Consider the following 17,989-nt stretch of genomic DNA (forward strand, 5'->3'; position numbering starts at 1 on the left):
TTATTTTTGCCTCTCCAGGCTTGGACTGTTAAGGCCACTGCTAGTTTTTGTCCCTATGGACAGTCCTTATCATTTCGGTGGAGGAAAAAAAATGCAAATAAGTGGCAAATCAGCTCTCCCAGGTCTTCGTGTAATTTCTCGCTATCAGCCGCCTTCAATGGCAAACACGGAAGCAGCCCTCCCAGCCCGCGCGAGCACACCCTGGTCTCCCGCACGTTTGCAGGGACCACACCAGTCCTGCCTGCGGTGGGGGCTGGGAGCGCGCAGACCGAGCCCCCACAATCCCTTGCGGCGGCCTCCGGGGCGCCGTCTCCTAGCGACCGCCTAACAAGATGGCGGCCCCCCAGAGGCCCGGAGCGCCCCTTCTCTGGAGAGGCTTGGGCAGTTCCCGAGCCAGAGCCCAATCTGCCCTGTGGCGCCCAGAAAAGCGTCGCTCTTGCTGGTCTTTCCCCATGGGGCAGAAGCCGAAAGGGACTTTCACGAGAGCGTCCTCCTACCTGCTGCAGCAGCTCATTCGCCGCTCTCAGGAGTCGGACGCAGACGGAGACGAGGAGCAGGGCGAGGGCGAGGGCGAGTCCGAGGAGTCCTCAGAGTCCGAAATGCAGCATCTGGAGGTGTGCCCCCCGCGCCCCGCGCCCCCCGGGGCTCCCACCTCCCTCCAGCCCGCTCCCGCCGGCGTCCCCGGGGCGCCGCCCCCAAGCACCGCTCTCCCCTCACCCGGGTCCCCTCACCCTGCCCGTGTTTGTCACCGACACCCCTGATGTCCGTGAAGTCCCACAGTGGCGAAACACTGGCGCGGGAGCCCAGGCTTTAACTTCTTCTGCGTTGTGCTGTGGCAGGGTTGAGAGCAGAACTCGCGCTGGGCACCCTAGGGCCCTGTCCCCGTGACTCGGGGGCGCTGGGCGCTCTCCCCCGACGCCAGGCCGGTCGTCCGCCTTCCTCCTTCTCGGAGGGAGCTTTGCTCCCTGCAAGTAATCTGATCAAGGCTAGCGCAGACCCCGCTCCCCGAAGCGCCCCGTTCCCGCCAACCTTGGCCTCTTCCCACTGCGGACTGTTGTAGCCTGTGCAGAATGCGTCCACCGTTTGCACCTGTGTGTCCAGGGATGGTGGCCTCTAGGGTCAGTACCGCCCCTCTTCTACCCACCACCCAGTCTCCAGCTCTTGTGATCTCTCTGTCCCTTTCTTAGCGCATCGACTCTCTGCTGTCGCTTTCCGGGCTCATCATACTACTCCTTTGGCTTCTGACAACTTGTTTTTCCTGGAAACCCAGACCTCGCTTTGCTCCCTTTTAGCATGTTGTCAGATTTTCTTCATTGCCTTGGCTGCCGGGAAGCTCAGAACCGATCTTTTTCTTAACTTCAATAGTTTTCTTTGTATTAGGTCTTCTTCCCCTCCACGTTCTCTGGGTGTAGCGTAAGTCCCTTTGAGCTGTTTTCAGAAGATGGAGAAACAGATAGTGTGCTAATACTCTCACCCGATGATATTCTTTCCTAGTTCCCTTTCTCTCGTTGAGGCCAAACAGGTTTCTTTTTGTTATACCTGTCGCCTTAAACTTCCTATTTGTCTTTTTCCTTCCTATTCCCCCTCTCTAACTTGAAATGTTCTCTTGTTAACTTGGGTTCAACTCCTAAAGGTTTATACTCCTCTGTGTTTTCCTACAGTTCTTCCGTTCACTGTCAAGAGTTGGCCCGTTTCTTCCCACGTCTTAAACCCTCATTTGTATCTTTCCTCTCCTACTTCTTTCTATGTGGACGTGAGTTCTGCTGAAAGTTGGCCCTAGAAAGTTGTTATTTTGCTCACCGTTTGTTGATCTTTTCTACCACTATCAGTGAGTAATTGCACAACTGTGGCAATGTTTTTGCAACTTTGACATGTTTGCATGGTTTCTACCAGCTACCACCTCAGAGGAATTCACAAATGAACGACCTGTATGCTTTATTATTCTAATTAGCATATGCTCTTGGGCTCTGGGGTTCATTAGTACTGTAGTAGTCTGTCTTCAGGATGCCATTAGCAAACCATAGAAGGGCTTGACTTCAACTCGTTATTCCTCTTTGGCTTGTGTAAAAAGTTCATTTCTTTCTGCATTTACATTCAGAACCTCAATATTCATTTTGCGTTCCCTCATTCTGTTCTGGCTTGCGTAAATTTTAATACGCTGAATAAGTGAAAGAGTTGTGAAAGGAGACATTTGGCCGTTGATGTTCAGGGACGTATTTTCTCTGTCTTAGCCTGGTTCAGGGTAGTAGTATTCTGATGAGTACAGCGGTTAGAGTGCAGTTAGCTGGAGACTTCGAGGGCCTCCATGGAATTAAGGGAGGCTGTACAGACGTGATGTTCAAAACGCTGCCTTTGGAATCAAAGATGGTGTTTGAGGTGCAGTTTAGCCTTTTCTTGGCCGTGTGATCTTAAACAAGTTACTTTACCTCTCCATGTATCATCCATAATGTGGAAATTATAGCTCTCTTGGAGAATAGTCAATTAAATGAGATCCTCTACATAAAATGCTTGCTACTGTTACTGATACCAATAGTAACTTACGTGTTTTCATGTTCATTGCAGCCCGTACAGTGACTTAATTAATTAATATAGCTTTCATGGCGTAACCTATTGAACGGTTGCTGTTTAGGAGACACTCTGTATACAGAAGTGTCTACACCCAAAAACTGATGCATAAAAACCACTCTTAGGCAGTAACTCAATGTGGCTAATAACACCCACTCATGGGATAGTTAAGAGCATCAAATTTATGAGAAACTCTATTAAAAGTTCTTAATATACAGTCTGGTATCTGTATAGGCCCTCAAAAGTTACAGGTAGAATAATAGCAACAGTAATGATGGGAGATGAGAACCTGATTGAGGACATAATGGTCCTTGCTCTCAGCATGAGATAAGAGTGTAATAGCAATTTAGCGTCTGTCGTGGTCTCTACAGAGAAGTGTACAGGTGACCCTCGGTTGCAGGAGTCATGGAAGACTTAAAGGAAGTTGACTTTCATCTGGGTGGAGAGGTGCTGTGTGGGCAGGCATATGGCAGCTTTTCCTACTGAGGAGTGATGGGTGAGTGCGGAGGAAGCAGCTGCAGTAGGGGCCAGATGATGGAGAGCTCTGAGCTGGTTGTGTGAACCTGGACTTGAGTCTCTAAGCAGTGGGAAACTGGTCTGCTGACCAGGTGTGATTAGATTGGATGGTGATTAGATTGGAGATCAGCGAGAAGATTCTAGCACTGTCTAGGGGACAAGAAGAGTCTGGATTACAGTAGTGACAGCGGGAATGAAGGGCAAGCTAGAGATGAAAACATTTGAGATAGTTACTCATTCGTATTAGGAATCTAAGGTGACTGTTAGACCTATGGTGTGTTCTGGGGAATATTGAGGCTCTTGTCTCTGATAGGAATCAGGGACAGATGGAGCTGTGCATTAAGGAGTTGGGTATATGAACTATTTGGAAATCAGGGGAGGGGTCTCAGAATAGGGGACCTGGGTATCATTAGCATGGAAGTCCGTGAGATCACCAAGGAGGGGAAGGAAGGGCCCAGAATGAAACCAGAAGGGCACAGGTATTTGACAGGCAGATGGAGAAGAATCAGGATGCACTGGTAAGAGAAGCTGGAGAAGAAATAAGAGCTGTGTGGCAGGGAAGACAAGTCCAGAGGAATCTCAAGAACAGGGGGATGGGTTACGCTGCCAGTGGGTTCTGTGGGAAGAGGCCTAGAAATTGCCCATTAGCTCATGGCCTGTTTGAGGGCCCCTGGAGGCCTTGGCCCATATGCTTTTTGAGAAGCCTAACTAGAGTGAGTTGAAGAGTGAGGTGGGGGACTACAAGAGGTAAGCAGCCCTGGAGAAGCGTGATTATTAAGGGAAGCCAGCTCTAAGTAACGAACAGGCGAAGCTGAAGAGTCTCCTTAGGACAGAAGGGACTCACGCCGCTGTATAGCTGGAGGAGCAGCCAGTGGACGGGGACCGGTGGAAAACATAGACTCGGGGCAAATCGATGGTCTCTGAACAAGCTCCCTGAGCGAGGAGAAGGAGCCGGGCCGGAGGAGAGGGGAGGAGCAGTCTTCCTGGCGACCGAGTGAGAGGCGTTAGGATGGTGGATATAGGAGAGTTTCTGCTTTGCCTCAGAAATAGCCAAGAAAGGATTTGTTGAGAAGAGGCCAAAAGAACTGAGACGTCGCATAGTGACTGCAGTTGGGCGAAGATCAAGTTTAAGGTATCTGGATCTGAAGCAGCATAGAAATGTGTGTGTATTAGGGGTGCAGGGGTGGTGTGTGCTGGAAAGTGCTGTTGGCTGGCCATCCACAGGGACTCTGAAGCCACACCGGATGTGGACAGGGTTTGTGAAGGCTTGACAATGGCCAGAGCCCCAAAGGGGAAGGCCTAATCCTGCCAAACAGCAGAACTTCTAAGTAGCGGTGCTGTGCAGATTCCTGTCTTGGGGATCTGGGAAGATGTGGACAGTTTGGCCTATCTCTGTGTTCAGCTGTGTTGAAAACCAGGCACTTTTCCTGCTCTAAGTAAGGACGGAGTGTTTTCTCATTCCCAGGAAATGGAGAGGGGTGTGGTCAGTTGAGCTTCAGTGGTCTGGGTAGAAAGTTTGGGAGGGAAGGCAACACTTGACCTCTCTATTTTTTTTTTCTAAGATTTATTTATTTATTTGAAAAGCAGAGATAGAGAGAAGGAGAGAAAGAGAGAGAGAGAGAGAGAGAGAGAGTGAGCGTGCACGCTTCCATCTGCTGGTTCACTACCCAAATGGCCGTGATGGCCAGAGCTAGGCCAGTCCAATGCCAGGAGCCAGGAGTTTCCTCCAGGTCTACTGGGCGGGTTCAGGGGCCTGAGGACTTGGGCCGTCTTCCACTGATTTCTCAGGCGCGTGAGCAGAGAGCTGGGTCAGAAGAGGAGCAGCCGGGACTCCCATATGAGATGCCTGCACTACGGGAGGCGGCTGTACCAGCACCACAGTGCCGGCCCGACCCCTCTATTCCTCCTGGAGCTTTACTTACGACATTGGAACTTTATTTAGAAAAGTATCTTTTGCCCATTTTGTGAACAGGTTGGTTGATATACATGAGGGAAACATTAAGTCGTGGAGTTGCTAATTTTATCAACTCATAGTAACTGTCATTTATTGGGAATGTTTCTGTTGTTCCATATTCTGTGTGAAGAGTTTTATGTGTATTATTTTTCATTGTCCCCCAAACATTAAAAGAGCTCCGAGGGAGGAAAGACTTACCCTCCACTCTCCTGGGGCTGTGAAATAGACTGACGACAGGCAGATGAATAGGAACTAGTATATACATTTGTTACTTTTACATATTAAATTTAAGTATTGAGGGCATCACAGGAAAAAAAATAAAAATGAGTATCCTCCTCCAGAAGTGAGATTTGAGAGGTTGTCCAGCATATTAACAGAAGAGGAGGTGATATAGGTCACGTGGGGCAGGGTGGTGAACGCTTCTGCCTGGCCCAGCCCTGGCTGCTGCAGGCACCTGGGGAGTAAGCCAGCAGGTGGAAGATTCTCTCTCCCTCTCTCTCTCTCTCTCTGTGCTTCAAGCAGATGAAGATAAATAAACATTAAAAAAAGGTTATGATAGGAGTGAATAGTGGAGTCGATATGACAGTTTGTTACAGAGTTGCCTGAGTCCGGCCTCCTCTCCGGGGATGAGTCAGTCTTCTCTGGTTAACTCCCAGGGAGGGATTTGCGGGACACCCGAGTGCCTCCTGGAGGCGCAGGCTTCAGGCAGCTGATGGGCGTGCAGAGAGCCTGTCCCTGCATGTGCTGTTTCCCCAGTGTCTTCAGCTCAAAACAGCCAGTTTACCAAAATGGCATATTTTGGTGTGGCATGTCCTAAACTCCTTATAAAGGTGTCAGTGTTCCTTTATGGTAGATTGAGAGCATTAGACTCAGAAAACTGTTTGCCCAAAGTCACAAATCGAAAATGTTTGTCCATTTCCTAAGCCCCTGTGCTGTCTCTGAGTGGGAATATTTGCTTCTCTGGGTTAGTAGAAATCCGTGGGGAAAGGAGCACTCTACAGTAGCACAAGCCCACGTCCCTTGTCCTCAGACCCGGCAGCTTGAGCAAGCAGCACGGTTGGTTCCCGAATGAAGGTGCATGACCCGGAAAGCGGGTATTTTGCTATTGCAATTGTGTGCTATGCTAGTCCTGGTTAGTTTTATCAGTGTGTCTCAGGTGATTACTGTATCCGATGACCTCCTGATGTCAGTGTCAATGTGTTGATCAGTACGGAGTTGAAGGTAGCACCGATGCACCTCGTCTGTCTGTCATTATTGAGGAACATATGCTTTGGGCCACCATTGGTCCATGGGTTGTCTACAGACTAAGGGCCAGCCTCCATATGGAAATGGCTATCACCCTCTTACTACATCTTGCAAATTGTATGAATTCAAAAATGTAACCAACTGGAAACGCGCTGAACTGAATGACATGAACATTTAGGCAAGTAATACCTTCATTCATATTTGATATTGTTGTGTCCGAATTTCCCAATCAATGCACAAGGCATAGTCGTGGATGCAAAAGCAGAGGTTTATTTGCTACCAGCAGACTGGGACCCCCTACCAGCACACAGCCCTTTAGCAGTGCACAGGCAAAAGGCCCTCGTTTGCATAAGAGAGGTTTTTATAGCCTCACACTTACAAGGGTGCAGGTCATCTCCTACGTAGGTTACCTTCTTATTCTCTATATGGCAAGGTATTGGGACCTAACATGTTCATTGGTTCATTTAAACATAAAGACTATATACGTTACGTGGCGGGAAGGCCACACAAAGGAGATGGCACGGGGAGGCACTGGTGGGAAGCATCGGGCCATAAATCCCAGGGGAGCTGGTGGGGGGCAGGAGGTCATAAACTCCAGGGGAGCACAGCAGGCAAGCAAGCAGCCAGAGGACAGAAGACTCCAGCTCCCACAATATTACATGTGGTAGTTAGGAGAATTGCCGTGGTGTCAGATAAATTCGGCTTTTTGTTCTATCACACAATATCTGTGTGGTTTTGTGCGAGGTAGCTTTTAAACCGTTCTTTCTTCATCTGTAAAATGGAGACAAGAATACCTGTCTTAGGAATGTGTGTTGTGGCACAGTGGATTAAGCTGCCGCTTGGGATGCCTGCCTCTCATATCCCAGCGATGGTTTGCTGCTTCACTTCCCACCCCGCCTTCTGCTAATGCCTTCTGGAATGCAGCAGGCACTCAAGTGCCTGGGCCTCTGTCCTAGAACCCCTGGCTCCTGGCTTCTGTCTGGCCCAGGCCTGCCTGTTGCAGGCTTTTGGAGAGTAAACCAGTGGATGGAAGATCAGTCTCTCAATCTCTGTCTCGCTCTCTCTCTGTTCAAGTAGATGAAAATAAATAAATGTTAAAAAGAAAGAATACAGAGGCCGGTGCAGTGGGTTAAAGCCCCGCCCTGCATCGCTGGCATCCCACATGGGCACTGGTTCAAGTCCCATTGCTCCATGTCCAATCCAGCTCCCTATTAATGCACCTGAGAGAGCAGCAAGAGGATGGCCCGAGTCCTCAGACCCCTGCACCCACGTGGGAGACCTGGAAGAAGCTCTTGGCTCCCAGCTTTGGGTCGGCTCAGCTCCAGCCACTGCAGCCAACTGGGGAGTGAACCAGAGATGGAAAACCTGTCTCTCTCTCTCTCTCTCTGTCTCTACCTCTCTCTGTAACTCTGTCTTTCAAATAAAATAAATCTTTAAAAAAAAAAATACCTACCTTGAGGTTATCAGAAGGATTAATGAGTTCATCCATTGAAAGCTCTCAGCCCGGTGAGTGGAATGGAGCACTCTATCTGTGGCAACTGTCACCACTGATGTGATTCTTCTAAGAATTGGTGGAAATAAAAGCACCAGTTTAACTGATATCTATTTAATTGTACCTAGGTATGTATGTGCCCTCAAAACAGAATTTTCTTTGGGATGGTGAATTGTGGGCTCCATCGGCTCTGCTCTGGGGTGCGATGAGGTGGGTTGTCTCTTCCCTGATGGGAGTCTTGTCTCTGTCTGCTCTGGTTTCTGTGCAGGCGGAGTTTGATGGGGTCCTGCGCGAGGAAGCTGTGGCTGATGCCCTCCACCAGCTGGGGCGCTCAGGGGCTGGGACTGAGCAAGTCTACCTGAATCTAACTTTATCAGTGAGTATGCCGAGCTGGCCCCTGGCACTGCCTAGACCGTATCCATGTTCCTTGCTGCTCACAGCAGCAAATATCGGAGCCTTGCATTTGATTGGGATCGGTGATAAGAGACCTTTATGTAAATATTAAACATCACTTCATATAATTTAGTGAGGAAATAACTTAGAAAATACATCTTGAGTGGTAGCTTCACTCACGGCATATGTGTGTATTCTTGCATTGTAGTCTAACTCTGTCACTTAATTTTTCATAGCCTGCCACCCCCATGTCCATGTTTCTCTTGTGCCTAGTACTATGCTGTTGCACACTGGAGCCCCAACCTCAAATAGATGTACATATTTATATACACACATTCAAAAATAAATTGATTGAATAAAAAATACTTACTTCTATTTCCAAATGAATACAGCTTGCTAAACCATCTCTTGCAATACCTTCTACAGTGTCTCTATTCAATCCATAATTATGATTACCATAATTAAATGTTAGAATGAATTTCCCCTGGAATTTGAGAAGTATAAAGAGTGTTGGTCAGTCCAGGGATCGACACCTAATTCTTTGTTTTCATTTTGTTCACACTATTTCTTTCATCTTAAATAGTCTGTGTTATAGTAATCAATGCTTTATTTCCACAACATTGAATTTGATTCTGTAAAAACGAATCAAAAACTCTTTTAAGAATTGTCTCTTCTGATCAGTGAAAGAAATACGAAAATTTATATTTGAATCCAAGGGAGCAAAGTGGCCCCATATTGACAGCCCCCCACCCAGCATGTCTACAGATGAGTAACTGAGCTGTGTCTCACTTGCCTAAAGGGACCTGTCATCAAAGAAAAATAACCTATTTTTCTATTTCCATCCATTTTTTAAGATTTCCGTCTAGTGATAGAGTGACACAAAATCTTGGCTACAGTTTGACGAGAGAGCCTGTCAGAGCAGACCACTCCGAGTACACCAGCCTCTTTCCTCCCTCGTTTCGCTATAGCCTTAGAGAAATAATTTAGCGCTGTTTGCATTCTTACCTTATAAAGCATTGCATTTCCTCGGCGATCCACTGATTCAGTGTAGACACACAGGTGACAGAATGTGTATTGAAATTCTACCCAAGCACCATGAATTTGGGTAAGTTTTTATGTCGTGGCAAGAGTGTCTGCCCTGGGTGTGACCTCGTAAACTGTTCCAGAAACCTTAGGCTGTTTTCACCTATGCTGGTTTCATGGAATGCCCTTTGAGGTAAGCATATTAAGGCTGTCATCTTGCACTGTTTTCACTTTGTAGCGTTTTCTGGATGACTTAGCCAGTCAGGCAGCAACCTAGAGGGAGCACACTGGGTGTGTTGCCCTGTGTCAGATGGTGGAATGGTAGATAATTCCAGCAGCCAACACATCCCCACACAAGTCCCCTTCAGTCGGTATTCTACTTAGGTATGTAGTGCTGTGCCTTAAATTGATCTACCAAAAAAAAGCAATCCTTTAAATCTTATTTCAGCTAGATGGACTGAAGCTTAACTTATTTTACCACTGATCTCCTTACATTTGAGATATTACATGTTGAATTACTCTGCCTTGATAACTTGTCTTACTGAGTACACTTTCTCAGGATTGCCTGGTTTGGTGATTTTGTTTTTCCCCTTGCAGCTTACTTAATGTCACACATTATTTTATTATTTATTCTCTGTTATTGCTTGTGTGTATATCTTTTCTCCTACCAAAGTCATAAATTTCTTAAGAGCAGAATAGAGCTCTCTTCCATCTTTGTATAGCTCATGCCAGCCACAACACCTTGCACGTAGTAGGTATTCAGTAAGCATTTATTTATTTCTGTTCTAGTGGCCTCTGCTAACCAGTCATTATGCACTATCGGAACTTGGTTGTAATGACTCTTCTTTGGGTTAGGTTTGTTTTTTTTTTTTTTTTTCTGACTCTGACATCACAACATAAACCAGTAATATAAGTTTTTGTTCCATCGGATCAAATGCCCTCCAGCCTCACTTGAAATTCACGGGAAACAAGGTTTCATGGGAAAAAATTTGGACCCAGGTTTAGAAGACTTCACTGCTGCTTCTCTGTCACTAACTTGCCTGTGACTTCAGGCTGTTTACAAACCTCTGTCAGTATCTTTAAGTTGGGAATCCCCTGCCCTCCAGAGCACACAGAGGTATTTGATCAGGTGTGAACCGGCCTTGAAAATGAACCCTGTGAAAGTGTAGGTGGTATTGTTAATGGTCTCTTGATTAAACCTCTATTTAAATTCCAGGCATTTGCCCTTTCTTTTCTTCTAGTTGATATAGCCTTTGTCCTTATTGCTGTATTTTTTTATTTTAATATAAAGCTCTGCTGTAAAGGTCTTCATGAACACTGCTTTAATGTGCTTTTTCATGTTGTATTTATTCTTGCTAACAGCACTGATTTCCTATGCTGTTATTTTCTTTAGAGGAACCTTTTTTTGAAGGGGTCCATAGTCGGTTTTGAGATCCTGTTAGTAGTAGCTTTAGATTTTGTTCTTTCACGTCTGTATTTTGGAAAGACATTCTGTTTCCAGATGTTGCAAGAGGGCTGAATAGTAATCTGGAAATAACAAAACCTTTTACCTTTTATTTTCTCAGGGTTGTGATTTAATTGACGTTAGCATTCTCTGTGGATACGTTCACCTACAGAAACTGGATCTTTCTATAAATAAAATTGAAGGTATGTAATTGTCATTCAGGTAGAAGGAGCATGGGACTATTTCAGAATGTCAGTGTTTGGTATGTAAAATAGTCTGATACTACCAGACATGATACAAGTGGCTTTTGGATCAGTTTACCAATGAAGCCTTTGCTTTCCATGCAAAGGAAGGCACCTGTCACTAATGAGTAAAGAAAAAGGTGCAGGGCTGTGATTCAATGTGGTTGAGATACGTTCCCTGATCTCTAGAGTAGGAGACGGAATGATTGCTGCATGCTTCCTTTGAAAAGATTCCTTAATGCTTCCTGAAGGTTTGATAATTCCCTCTTCTTCCCTTTTATTAGCTATTCAGTGCAATGAATTCGTCTCTTTTTCCCCTTTAATGATGTATTCTTTTATTTTGCATTTGCGTTTACATTTTAATCCTGCCGAGCTCTTTTTCTATTATCATTTGAGAACCAGGGATTTTCAAATTTATTTGTCCCCCTCTTTCTGCTGGCTTTGTGTGCTTAACTGATTCTTGCAACTGTAGCTCTGCACTTTGTAGTTCTCTGTAACATGTCTGTGTGACACCTTATTCACTTTTCGTGGAATGAATCCTGCAGTGGTCAAACTTTCTTCAAAGCTTAATCTTTGTTTCTAATATTATGATCTTATTTGAAGTTAACAATTTTTCCTTTAGCCTTCTAGGAAAGTAAACAAATCATTATTTCTGACCTGTTCTCTCCACTGATAATCTTTCTACTTGCTGCTTTTGCTGCCTTTTTTTTTTAGATTTATTTATTTTTATTTGAAAGGCAGAGTTAGAGAGAGGGAGAGACAGAGAAGTCTTCCATCCACTGTTCACTCCCCAAATGTTTGCAACAGCCAGTGCTGGGCCAGGCTGAAGCCAAGAGCCCAGAGCTTCTTCTAGGTCTCCCAGGTGGGTGTAGGTCCCAAGGACTTGAGCCATCTTCTGTTGCCTTCCCAGGCGCAACAGCAGGGAGCTGGATCAGAAGTGGAGCAGCCAGGAATTGAACTGTTTTTTCCTGCCTTATTAAATGAAAATTAAATGTTGCTGGTATGGTCTTGTCTGGTTCATTTTCTTTATTTTCTTTGACAGGCAGAGTTAGAAAGTGAGAGAGAGAGAGACAGAGAGAAAGGTCTTCCTTCTGTTGGTTCACTCCCCAAATGGCCGCCACGGCCGGTGCTGTGTTGATCTGAAGCCAGGAGCCAGGTGCTTCTCCTGGTCTCCCATGCGGGTGCAGGGCCCAAGGACCTGGGCCATCCTCCACTGCACTCCCGGGCCACGGCAGAGAGCTGACTGGAAGAGGAGCAACCAGGACAGAATCCGGTGCCCCAACCGGGACTAGAACCTGGAGTGCCAGCGCCACAGGCGGAAGATTAGCCTAGTGAGCTGCGGCACCGGCCGTCTGGTTCATTTTCTAATTCCCCCCTCCTTCATATGATTATAATAATTAAAGCCCACTCTTCTCAGTGGCTAAGAAATATTATAGCTTATTTGAATTCTTAAAGTGCTACTGGTTTTGAAGGACTTTGATTGTTTTCTAGTTTTATAAACATTTACTATGGGAAATTACAGACCTGTGCACAGATAGAAAATCATGATGAATATTGACGTTCGACAGTTATTAGCCCATGGCCAATCTTGTTTCACCTATATCTCCCCTTCTTCCCTCCTAAAGCAAATCTCAGATATCCAATCAGGAGAAAGACACTTTTTAGGGTGAATGGTAGGAGCACTCTGCCTACCCCACACCTCCAAGGTTGGTTTCATTTAACTGGATAAGAAAAGTGCAGATGGGTGAGATTCTTAACTATGGGCTTCACGCCCTTGCCACTTGAGCAAGGAGTCGGCAGTTGCCGTAGAAGCTTTCCTCTTGAGCCAGATCAGTCCTCCCTCATCTTGGTGGCCCATTTCATTAATTCAGCACTCTGTGTCAGGTGCAATGTGTAGTAGTGATGATGGCCTTAACTTCTGATGGGGGCCAGATTTTAACTCGCGTCACGATCGCATGAGGCGACATGTGACAACACAGATTGCAGAACTCCACCTGCTGAGTTTCTGATTCAGTAAATTTGAGGAGGGACCCTAGAATTTGCATCTTCGGTAAGTTCCCGCGTTGAGACAGGTGCCGCTGTTCCTGGACCACACTTTGGGAACCACCGATGCAGGCACGAGGTGCTTCTGCCATCTGGTGGACGAGGAGGTCACTGCACTGAGCAGGGCCTTAACAGGCCCGCTCAGTTACAAGTCCGCAAACCAAACTGGATTCTTCTTGTCAGATTTGTTTGAAAACATCAGCTATCTACAAAGTGTGAAACGTACTTGCCACCTCTCTGTCTTTATTTAAGTACGAAACAGACCCCTGTGGTATCAGTATTTACCTTCCCATAGAAAGATCGCCTCCAGGAGGGCCCACTGCCAAGTTCAGAGTTAACAGCACTCCTGACAGCTACGTGTCTGAGCTCAGAATGGACATGTAGATACGCATTGTAAAGCAATGGCAGATTTCTCTTAGGTTTGCTCTCCCAGGTAACCTTCCTTGATTTGCTCATTAAGTGCAAACATCGAAATGTTCGTGTCCCAGGATACTGTCTCTCCTGGAATTATTTACATTTGTGTTCACTAAAGACAAGAGCGATGTAGAGAAATGGAGTAGAAATGGCTGGGGGATTTTCTGGCTTCAGTGACCCTTGAGAGACAAAGATGCCAGGGTCCGCCTCCCACGGCCTGTCCCACCTTCAGCGCAGGGCCCAGGTGTGGAGGCTACTGCGTCTCTGAGGGCTTGTGATACCTTGTTCTATGTTGAAGAACGAGGAGAGAATCCGCTGTCGAGTGTCAGAGAACAGGAAAAACCTCACAACTTTTATGTTTTATATTTTATTGCATTAGTAGCCTTTATTAGCACAGTAATCCTTTACTTAGTATTCAGTGCTCGGAATTTTTGCTTGCGATAAAGTGAAAAAAAAAAAAACAAAATTCAGATGTATGTTTGAAGCAATCCAGAGTTAAAGTAAAATAATAGCAATGATTTAAATCACTTCAAATAATTAGTGAGATTTAGGATTAAGTCCAACTGAAACAAAATTGAATTTACAACAAAAAGAGTTCCTTAATTGTGGCATTTCTAGTCTTTCTGAAAAGACCTAATTCAGTTATTTAGGGGCTAATTATCGAGAGGATTATGTAAGGCTTTAGTTTCTCATCCTTTCCACGAAGGCTGGCAATTTTTGAAGTGTGTGAGCATTAGCAGATTGCGGGAGAGTGAGCGGGGACAGGCACGAGGCCTCAGCCGTTGGTTACGTGGCTGTTCTGGAAATAGGAGAACGGAAGAGGCAGGCAGCGCTTAGGGAAGATTAAATTGTTGGATCATAGAGAATTCTCCGCTCCTGAGGCCGGTGCTGTGACATAGCGGGTAAAGCCGCCATTCGCAGTGCTGGCATCCCATATGGGCGCTGGTTTGAGTCCCGGCAGCTCCACTTGGATCCAGCTCTCTGCTATGGCCTGGGAAAGCAGTGGAAGACGGCCCAAGTCCTTGAGCCCCTGCACCCGCATGGGAGACCCGGAAGAAGCTCCTGACTCCTGGCTTTGGATCGGTGCAGCTCCATCTATTGTAGCCATCTGAGGAGTGAGCCAGCGGATAGAAGACCTCTCTCTCTCTTTCTCTCTCTCCCTCTCTGTCTCTCTCTGTCTCTCTGCCTCGGCCTCTCTGTAACTCTGCTTTTCCAATAAATCAATCTTTTTTTTTTTTTTAATTCTCCATTCTTTTTTTCTTTTTTTGTATATTTTACACCGTCCTGATTTTATTCATTTCACTCATCTGGAACAATTAATATGTACTTGCAGCTGGCGTAATTAAAAAGTAATCAGTGTTCATAAGCTGTTTTTCATGACTTTGTATAGATATTTTACTGGCTCACCTGTGCTGTATGTATTTTTCCTTCCAGATTTGTCTTGTGTGAGTTGTATGCCTTATCTTCTAGAACTTAATGCTTCTCAAAATAAACTGACTACGTTCTTCAATTTCAAGCCACCCAAAAATCTCAAGGTAGATTTTATCAGTGCACTAATTACATGTGTTAAGTGGTTTGCAAGGTATATTAAATAAACACGTGTGCTAAGTGATTTACCAAGTATATTAAATAAGCAAGACAACACTAAAATAGAGAATTCAGAGAGCATAAGATGTATGGGTAAATAGTACAAGTGTCTGAAATGAAATACAAAAGGATGTGTGTGTTAGTCATTTTGGAAAAGAGATGTTTTGTCAGCACAATAACATTATTTGGGAGGCACTGCTAAAACCTAATGTTAAAATAAAAGAACAGAAGCCAGCATTGTGGCTTAGCTGTTAAAGCTGCCATCTGGACACTGGTATCCTACATGAGCACCAGTTCAAATCCTGGCTGCTCCTCTTTCTGTCCAGCTCCCTACTAATGGCCTGGGAAAAGCAGCAGAAGATGGCCCAAGTGTTTGGGCCTCTGCTGCCCATGTGGGAGACCCAGATGAAGCTCCTGACTCCTGGCTTTGACCTGGCCTACCTTGGTTATTGCAGCCATATGGGGAGTGAACCAGTAGATAGAGGAGCTCACTCTCTCTCTTTCTCTCTCCCTCTCTCCCTCTCTCCCTCTCTTTCCTACCACCTCTCCCTACCTCCCTCCTTTTCTCTCCCTTTCTCTGTTACTGTTTCAAATAAATAAATAAATCCTCTTTAAAAAAACTAACTTCCTTCCATTCTCCTCTTGCCCTCACTTAAATAATAATTATTGTTCTTGTCCTGGTTGTTATAGTAGAACAATATTATGTCTAATTTCTAAAAAAGATTGATTTATTTATTGGAAAGGCAGAGTTAAAGAGAGGGAGAGAGAGCGAGCGAGCAAGAGTGGATCTTGCTGGTTCACTTCCCAAATGGCTGCAAAGGGCAAGGCTGGGTCAGGCCGAAGCCAGGAGCCAGGAGCTTCATCCGGGTCTCCCGTGTGGGTGCAGAGGCCCAAGCACTTGGGCCATGTTCCACTGCTTTCCCAGGCACCATAGTAGGGAGCTGGATCGGAAGTGGAGCATCTGGGACTCAAACCACATAATGGCGTTGCAAGTGGCTGCTTAACCCGCTACACCGCAATGCCGGCCCCATGAAAAATTCTATGCGACAAATCTTTAAATATTTCTTAGGAGCTCAAACTTTGCCCACTTTCTTCCACTTATTTGACCTTTCTTTCCTTCTTTTTGAACATAATGTTTTCAAGTCTCCACTCTCGCTTCCCTGCACCTAGTTTTGCCTTTCCAAAGCGGAAAGAACTGTCTGTGGACGTTGCTCTGTGAAGCAGATCGCTGTGCTGTAGAGTGTGGATCTGCCCTGTTCATGTGCACCCAAACCGCCCGTGGTCCTTGTGACCATGGGTTCCTGGCTTGGCAGGTAGCGAGTGGCGCCTGAGACTGATTTCCGGCAACTTCCAGGGGGTGCCAGTGCATTGTCTAATCCTCCCAGTGAAGCCGTGGGGGCAGTTCTGTTTTACCAAAGAGGACCTTGAGGTACAGACAAGTTGCTTAACCTGCTAGGAGGTAAGAGAGCTAGGACTGAACCCAACCTTTGCGAGCCCAAGGCCATGTCTTCCCAGGAAGTCAGACTTGTGTGCTGCGTCTCGCACTCCTGAGAGGCTCGACCTCCTGTGCTTTCCGAATCTGTGAGGCTCGTGGCACCCATTGCATTTCCTGAGGAGCAAGGGCTTACGGGCACTTTTTTATTTCTTAGTATGTTTTTGCTCTTAGTGAGGTGAAAAAAATGTTAATTTTATTTGATGGACGTTTCCCATAAGCTCCGGATTCCGGTGGGAGTCAGAGTAATATAATTTACTTTGAGGACTCTCAGCCAACCTAGTAGCATAGATACATAGAAGGTGTGGAGCAGGTTGAATATCCCTTATCCAAATTGCTTTGGCTGAAGTATTTTGCATTTTGAATTTTTTTAGGATTTTGAAATATTTGCATATAAATGATATCTTGGAGATGGGACCCAAGTCTAAGCAAGAAATTCATTTACGTTTAATGTATATCCTGTACACTTAGGCTGAGGGTAACTTTATGGAGTATTTGTAACTAATTTTGTGCATGAAGTTTTCCAAGGTGGAATTTTCTGCTTACGGTAGCATGTTGGTGCTCAGAAAGTTTCAGATTTTGCATTTTTGGGTTAAGGATACTCAGCCTGTATTGACATATCGCCCAGAGAGAGGTGTAATTGGATCAATGCAAGGGAACTTCAAAGGGTCTGTGGGAAATGGAATTAAAAGATAGATTTATTTCAATATAAAATATTTTGAAATCTCTGCATACAAGGGGTCTTCAAAAATGTCATGGAAAATGCATATGATGACAAAAAGTATGTAAGGATTTCAAAATTTTTTGCACTGAAATAAACTTATTTCCATTTTTTCACAGACATTTTAAGTACCTCTATATTGTGCTATGGCACAAGCATGAAAGGTGTTGATGGAAAAGTATTGATAAGTAAGCCCATATAGTAATAAGTTCACTTCTACTCTATCATTATGTGGAATAAAAGAGTAAATGTTAAACCTAATACACATCATGCCAAACTGACTTATTTTGTAGTATGAATTTTACATGGCTGTCAGGTATCCTCTTACGTGTATAAATTTCATGTTCTGATCTTTAACTAAGACTTTCTTTTTTTTTAAGATTTTATTTATTTATTTGAGAGGTAGAGTTACAGACAGTGAGAGGGAGAGACAGAAAGGTCTTCCTTCTGTTGGTTCACTCCCCAGATGGCTGCAATGGCTGGAGCTGCGCCAATCTGAAGCCAGGAGCCAAGAGCTTCTTCCTGGTTTCCCATGTGGGTGCAGAGGCCCAAGGACTTGGGCCATCTTCCACTGCCTTCCTGGGCCACAGCAGAGAGCTGGACTGGAAGTGGAGCAGACAGGACTAGAACCGGCACCCATATGGGTGCCAGTGCCACAGGTGGAGGAGTAACCTACTGTGCCACAGCACCAGCCCCTGCCTAAGACTTTCATTTGCACATTTCTGCTTCTTCACATGATTTGCAATGAATGTAGTCCTGTTGCTATGTTGTAATTGACTTACCCAGTTTTCTCTCTCTCTCTTTTTTAAATATTTATTGATTTATTTGAAAGTCAGAGTTACACAGAGAGGGAGAGAC

At 45.4% G+C, this 17,989-nt stretch overlaps 1 protein-coding gene across 5 annotated transcripts in view; it reads left to right on the top strand.

Annotated features, from left to right (window-relative positions):
- The first annotated feature begins 287 nt into the window (after nucleotides 1–287).
- The window catches only part of LRGUK (leucine rich repeats and guanylate kinase domain containing), a 125,794-nt gene continuing 108,092 nt past the window's right edge, over nucleotides 288–17,989 (top strand). For 2 of the 5 annotated variants that reach the window (XM_002711985.5, XM_017342684.3), the window contains exons 1-4: nucleotides 293–614; nucleotides 8,041–8,148; nucleotides 10,754–10,835; nucleotides 14,766–14,866. In XM_002711985.5, the coding sequence (XP_002712031.2) occupies nucleotides 333–614; nucleotides 8,041–8,148; nucleotides 10,754–10,835; nucleotides 14,766–14,866 (573 nt within the window). In that variant the 5' untranslated portion in view covers nucleotides 293–332. Of the gene's footprint in view, nucleotides 615–8,040; nucleotides 8,149–10,753; nucleotides 10,836–14,765; nucleotides 14,867–17,989 lie in introns of those variants that run through there. The other 3 variants (XM_051849785.2, XM_070071326.1, XM_051849784.2) reach the window with 3 other exon arrangements.

This window comes from Oryctolagus cuniculus, chromosome 3, assembly GCF_964237555.1.
Source record: "Oryctolagus cuniculus chromosome 3, mOryCun1.1, whole genome shotgun sequence".
Taxonomy (NCBI): domain Eukaryota; kingdom Metazoa; phylum Chordata; class Mammalia; order Lagomorpha; family Leporidae; genus Oryctolagus; species Oryctolagus cuniculus.